The sequence below is a fragment of the Priapulus caudatus genome, unplaced genomic scaffold, assembly GCF_000485595.1.
Source record: "Priapulus caudatus unplaced genomic scaffold, Priapulus_caudatus-5.0.1 Scaffold297, whole genome shotgun sequence".
NCBI lineage: Eukaryota > Metazoa > Priapulida > Priapulimorpha > Priapulimorphida > Priapulidae > Priapulus > Priapulus caudatus.
In genome coordinates, this window is record NW_014577358.1 from 186,814 (window position 1) to 193,657 (window position 6,844).

At 48.4% G+C, this 6,844-nt stretch overlaps 1 protein-coding gene across 1 annotated transcript in view; it reads left to right on the plus strand.

Moving 5' to 3' along the window:
• LOC106808700 (NACHT domain- and WD repeat-containing protein 1-like) overlaps nucleotides 1–6,844 on the plus strand; it is a 46,977-nt gene continuing 40,133 nt past the window's right edge. The window contains exons 1-2 of the mRNA XM_014811529.1: nucleotides 1–59; nucleotides 6,159–6,325. Coding sequence (XP_014667015.1) covers nucleotides 1–59; nucleotides 6,159–6,325 — 226 coding nt within the window. The remainder of the gene's footprint in view (nucleotides 60–6,158; nucleotides 6,326–6,844) is intronic.

Below are 6,844 nucleotides of genomic sequence, written 5' to 3' on the forward strand. Positions count from 1 at the left end.
ATGTATTGCTCCAACGTGCAGGCGCTGGCGGGTGACGCAGTTTTTCCAAACGTGTTCAGGTGAATTCCAATGCGATGCGTTTGCCTGGAGCTATCAGTAGCGTGCTGTGGTTCATACACGTAACATGTGCATTTTGGCGACCGTATGGTAACTCGCTTTAATAAGAAACCTCTGTTTTGACACTTGAACAGCGTTACGTCACGCGCTCTGCTAAATGTAATTGTGTGTTCGCGTTGTAATTATTGCAAATCCTAGTTGCCCCGCGTAGATGAAATGTCGTTGTGAACAGATTGCGGTAGAGCATTGGGTGCCGTAGCATGTACTCGCTGTATGGTGTACTCGCTCTTCTGGTTCTCTTTCTTCCTCGTTCCTTTTTTCTTTCTCCCTCTTTTCTCTCGTCTTTCCACGTCTTGTTTCTTTCCTCGACATTGTGTCTCTCTGTCTCGATCTTCTTTGTTCTCTACCCTTCTCCTCGCCTCGTATTTCCCTTTTTTCCTCTTGCTTCTTTTTTTAACCCCACTTCTTTCTCCTTCTCGTCTTTCTCCTTCGCGTTTTCTCCTCGACGGCCGTCCTACCCCTCCTCCTCTTCATCTCTTCTTTCCTTTGACTATTCCTCCTCCTATTCTCTTCCTCTTGTTTCCTTCCCTTTCTCCTCCTTCTCGGTCTCCTGTTCTGCTCCTCTGTTCTCCTGTTTCTCCTCCTTCTCCTTCTCTTGAATCTCCTCTTCCTCTTCTATCTCTAATTATTTTCTCTCCGCATTTCCGTTTTTTTCCGTCGTTCCTTTTACTCCTCTCCTCTCCTTCCCTTTCCGTCCTGTTTCTTACTTTCCTCTCCTCCTTTCCTCCCTCTTCCTCATCCTCCTTCTCCTGACATTTGCCGCATTCGTCCTCAAACTTTACTCTCCTCTTTTCCGGAGCCTAATCGTGTTATACCTTTCCCGATTCTCTTATATTTTAACACAGACATATGCTGCATTCGCTTATTTTTGCACTGCGGCCTTTTCTCCTCATTATATGCGAGCAACTAACCACGCCTCCCCGGTGCGTTAGCACTTTTTTTTTTTTACCTTTTCTATTTCAGCTTCAATTGTCTGCTTCGAATATAAAACTCGGCCATGTAATCTGGCAGCGCTCACGGCGCGTCTCAGTAAAGGAAGTGTTTCACGTTCGTCTTTCTGCATTTTTCCTCCTTCATTCTCCTCATCTTAGCATTTTTTCCTTTTGATCTAAGGTCCTTCGCGTGTCGGATCCCACGAGAAACAGCCAGTGATTACACAGGATCGTACCAGCTCGTAAGTTACGCAGTTTTAGCAGATCATTATCATTGCATGTCTGGGACACGTGTACATCGATGTGCGCAACTGTTTAATTAAGCTCGCATACATTTGCTGATTGTTTAGTACTGGCAGTTCATAGCCCTGTTTAGACATCGCTAATATGTAAATATTGGGATGGTACGAACGGCGGACAGACGGAAGGCTTGATAGACAGACAGACAGACAGACAGTTCGCGACAGACGGAAGGACGCGGCTAAAGGAAGGACAGACGCGACGGATGGGACGGACGGTATGGACGGACGACGGACGGACGGACGGACGACGGAACGGACGATGGACGGACGGACGGCGCGCCCGATCTTACTTCGCTCACCAAATTATTGGGGCATGCAATTAGTTAGCAGAACTAACAATCCTTGAAAAATTGCTATGTACGGTTTTAGCTGTATCTATATCGTGGGCTTTCAGCCGCCCGGTCCGTGCGCGCCGTGTGTGTGCATTGCGTGCGTGCGTGCGTGCTTGGTGTGTGCTGTGTCTAGAAGTTCATCACATATCGCCAAGTAAACTGCAAAAATTCAAAAATTTTCGCTGCTGTCGCATTATATCACCCGCTATAATTATAATGAATAAATCCACGATTTTTTTCTACGTTGCAACACGTGGCCAAACAGTAGACAGCCTGCGGACTTTTTACTTTGTTATTCACATGCAGTTGGTATACACGCACGCCACGGCTCGCTCGCACGCACGCACGGCACGCACGCACGCACGCACCGCACACACACACACACACACATACCACGCGCACGCCACACGGCAACACACACACACACACACATACACGCGCGACGCACACACGCACACACATATACACAACACGTTGGCGCACACACACGCACACACACACACACACACACACCACAACACACACACATACACACACGCGCGCATGCCACACACACACATACACACGACGCAGCGCACGCACACACGCACGCACGCACGCACGCCGCACAACATACATACACATACACGCACGCGCACGGACACACACACATACACACACGCGCCGCGCACGGCACAACACGCGCACACACGCACACCGTGACACCAACCACACACACTGCACACACACCAGACTTTACACACACACACACACACACAACACACACACACACACACACACACCAACACACCACACTACACACACCACACACAAACATAGAGAGAGAGAGACGACGACCTGTTGATTAGCGTTAAAACCAGCTTGGGCCTCAACTATTGACCTTGACACGCATCCACTTCTACGTCAAGCACGTAGACCAGGTTTCCATGGTACGCTGCGCTGCAGGGACCCAAGCGGAGAGTGCGGTTTCTATTTTGTGCTAGTAACGGGCTACGTTTATTACCTTGCCTCGTACATTGGGACATAAAAACGCGCATAAACCTCCGCCTTTACTAACGGTATACGCGTATAACTGATGGAATTAATAATGTGATGGAGAAATAGAATAAAGAGGAGAGAGAGGAGAGAGAGAGCGAGAGAGAAAGAGGAAGAGAGACGTGGCCGAGGGAGAGAGAGAAACCAATAGAGAGAAAGAAGGCACGTGCATGAGACGAGAGAGAGATGGCAGAAAGAGAATAGAGAGATAGGAAAAGAGAGAAGAGGAGAGAGAGAGAGAGACGAGAGCAGAGACTGAGGAGAAGAGAGAGAGAGAGAGTGGGTTGGATGGATGGATGGATGGATGGGGATGATGGACATGGATGGATGGATGGATGGATGGATGATGGTGGATGGATGGATGATGGGAATGGATTGGATGGATGGATGAGATGGATGGATGGATGGGATGGATGGATGGATGGTGGGATCGGGATGGATGGATGGATGGATGGATGGATGGATGGTATGGATGGATGGATGGATGGATGGATGGATGGATGGATGGTGATGATGCGATGGATGCGATGGATGACATGGATGGTTATGGATGGATGGATGGATGAGATGGAATGGATGGTATGATGGATGGCATGGATGGATGGATGATGATGATGGAGGATGGAATGGATGATATGGATGGTAATGGCTGATGGATGGATGGATGGATGGATGGCATGGTTGGATGGTATGAGATGGATGGATGGATGATGGCATGGATGGATGGAATGGATGATGGATGGATGGCCTGGATGATGGATGGATGGATGGATGGATGGATGGTGGATGATGATGGAGGGATGGCTGATAGAGGATAAAAACCGGAAGAGAGAGCGAGGATGACGAAGATTGAGAGAGGGTGTGAGAATGAGAGTGAGTGAGCGAGTTGGCGAGAAATAGGAGAGTGATCGAGATATAAAGCAGAGAAAGAGAGAGAGGGGAGGGCAGAGAGAGAGAAGAGGCGTGCGAGAGAGAGAGACGGAGGGGTATTGAGAAAGAGAGGGAGAAGCGAGTGTAGCGGGATAGAGAGAAAGTGAGGCGATAAGAGCGGGAGAGAGATACAGAGAGAGAGAGAGAGAGGAGAGAGAGAGAGAGAAGAGAGAGAGAGGGAGAGGGAGGCGAGAGTGAAGGGCGAGGAGGGCGGCGAGAGTGATGGGAGAGAGAAAGGTGGGCGAGGGAGTGGAGCGTGAAACCGGAAGAGAGAGAGAGAGAGAGCGCGCGCGAGAGGATGACAGAGAGCGAGAAGCCTGGACTCGCCGGGACGGACGCGTCGGCCGCGCGCGCCGCGTGCGGAGTAAAGAGCGAGAAGCGATGTGATCTAAGATAGAGATAGCATGAGATGAGTTGAGAGATGAGAGAGAGAGATGATGAGGAGAGAGAGAAGAGAGAGAGGAAGGAGCGGTATAAGAAAGAAGAGGGAGAAAACCCATGGCCGCCCAGTGAGAGATATAGAGTGAAAAAGAGGGAGAGAGCGGGAGAGGAAGAGAGAGAGAGAGAGAGAGAGAGAGAGAGAGAGCCGATACAGAGAGCGAAATAGAGGGAGAGAGAGGGAGAGAGAGGGGAAGAGAGAGAGAGATAGAGAAACAATCGTGGAGGATATACACGAGATAGGTGGGATAGGAGAGTCGCCTCGTCGTATCTTCGAAACGAAGATCACGCCAGCGTAGCACACAGTAACGACTATAACGTTCTACTCTGATTGCACTCGTGCGTCAATGGCGCGTGACATGGTCACATGAAAAGCTACGAACACAGGACGACTGACACTGCGTGCTCTTCCACCATCGGTTAGCCTTACTCAAATACAACGATGTTTAAATAGAGAAATTTGCGTGCAACCTACAGTATGTGCCCGCTAGTCTCAATAGGCAGGCGAGTCTATTGAAATCCTTTTTAAAGAAAACAAGAAAAGAATCCTTTCGAAATCATTACTAAAACACAAAGTCTGGGAAAAAAATCTAGCGAGATATAGTCTCACCTAATAGCGGATGTTAATGTTACTGATTACACCAAGTTGAAAAACTAAGAATTTACTCATAGAAAATAAATTAGAATTGAACACGTCGCAACGCCATTGCATATTTGTTTATAGCGACAATTAATTTGCAAATTGCGCTTTGAAAACAAGTACAACCATAGTGCACCTAATTCAAACAAAAAGGCATCTGATTCTGTATAGTGAACTCGGTGCGATTTAAAACATTACTTATGCCTGACCGATGTCTCGCGCTATTGCGAGATAGTCGGAAATTCGCAGGAAATGGCAGCGGAAATCAAAGCGAGTACTGAAAATTCGAATCGTGCATGTTTGGTGGAATACTAGCTAAGTAAGCGTTACTCTAGACAGTTGCTGTTGCTCAAGCAATAACGGTATGTATCGTAAAGGTGGGAGAAAACAAGAGACCGGTCGGAAGTTATTTTCGAAATCCTTACTTTGACACGTGCTTATCCAACTTATCTGCAGGAGTATGGCGTTTTCTACCTGCAAACGTACTGCGCGCAAAGCTCGTAAAAAGCAAGAGGTTACGTCTTTTGATGTGTGAGGCCTGCGAGAGTTTTAGATGCATTTTACTGGAAGATTGAGGTTTTGCCGTCAGCTGCATGCATGTACGCACGCATGCCAGCACGCACGCCGTATAAGGTGTGCCCCAGCGTTATCCCTGGCTAGTTTCCCGCGAGTAATTAGTTACCCAGCAGGTGTGTCATAATATAGTACGTGCATCTATGTAGTACGTGACTAGTATGTGCATCGATTTAGTAATCATCAAGGGCTAATAACATTAAGAGGTATTATTCATCTATATTATGACACTCCTGTGTACAGTAGTCCTCTACCCGACAGCAGCACCATCGACTTCTAGAATGAGTCAATTCATGTCCGGTTTAAATCACGAACGAATGTCTCGCGTATAGGTTATTTGCGTGCGCAGCCTGCAATGTACCGCAGATTGTAAGACGCCCCGGTGCATAAGTCGCACCCCATAAATTTCCTTCAAGAGGCAATAATCGGACAAAGATGACTACATAATAGCCCCTCCCCTGTTATTACCAGAAATGTGTTCATCGTATATAAGGTCGCACCACTGCTTCTACTCGTTCCCATCAAATTCCTGTATTTCGCAATCGGCCTCACTATCGCCCTTAGCTCGTCCACATTGTAGGTTATTCCGCTGATGTGTATACTATACCATACCCTAGCTAAAGGACCTCAGCTATAATACTGACGAGTCCGACCCTCAGCTTATAGGTTGCAAGGTGGGTTTTAACACATTTTATGAGGGAAAATGCGTCCTACAAGCCGCAAAAAAACACACCTGAACATGGTGTTACACGTGGTAAAAGTAGTGCGCTGCCACATCCTTTCCTGATAGCCTAAGATGGTGTTACGCGTGGTAAAAGTAGTATCGCTGTATCGCCATCGTCATCGTCTTCTCTTCTAGTTTGTCGAAGAGCGAAACAGACGACGATAAGAAGCACAATACGGCGACCTCTAGCGGAGGATCCGCCGGTAGCCACAAGAAGAAGGCCCATGGCGACCAGCCGCCCCCGGAGCCGACGTCGCCACCGCCCCCTGCCGCCAGCAGTGCCCAACAAGGTTCCGATCTAGGTAGGTTGGTGAGTGAGTGAGTGAGTGAGTGAGTGAGTGAGTGAGTGAGTGAGTGAGTGAGTGAGTGAGTGAGCGAGCGAGCGAGCGAGCGAGCGAGCGAGCGTTCGACTGAGTGAGTGAGTGAGTGAGTGAGTGAGTGAGTGAGCGAGCGAGCGAGCGAGTGAATGTGTGAGTGTGTGAGTGTGTGAGTGTTTCATGATCAAAGCAGAATAATTGTCCTTTCCGTCTGAGCGAGATAATCATCTCCTGCCTCTTTTGATATCGTTGCTAGGTTGGCCAAACTAAACCAGGTCCTACGTGACTTTCCACGCGTGCCCGCCAATTTGTCGACTTTGTGTCAATTCGGTACTGCACAACATTGTTTTTTGGAATACACATATTGCAACCAGGATCAGCTAGAGCTACCTTAATTGTAAGTCGCGCCAGGTGGATGGATCGACCCGCTTTCGTGTCTAAGGAATACATTCACCCCCCCCCTCTCTCTCTCGCTCTCTCTCTCTCTCTCTCTCTCTCTCTCTC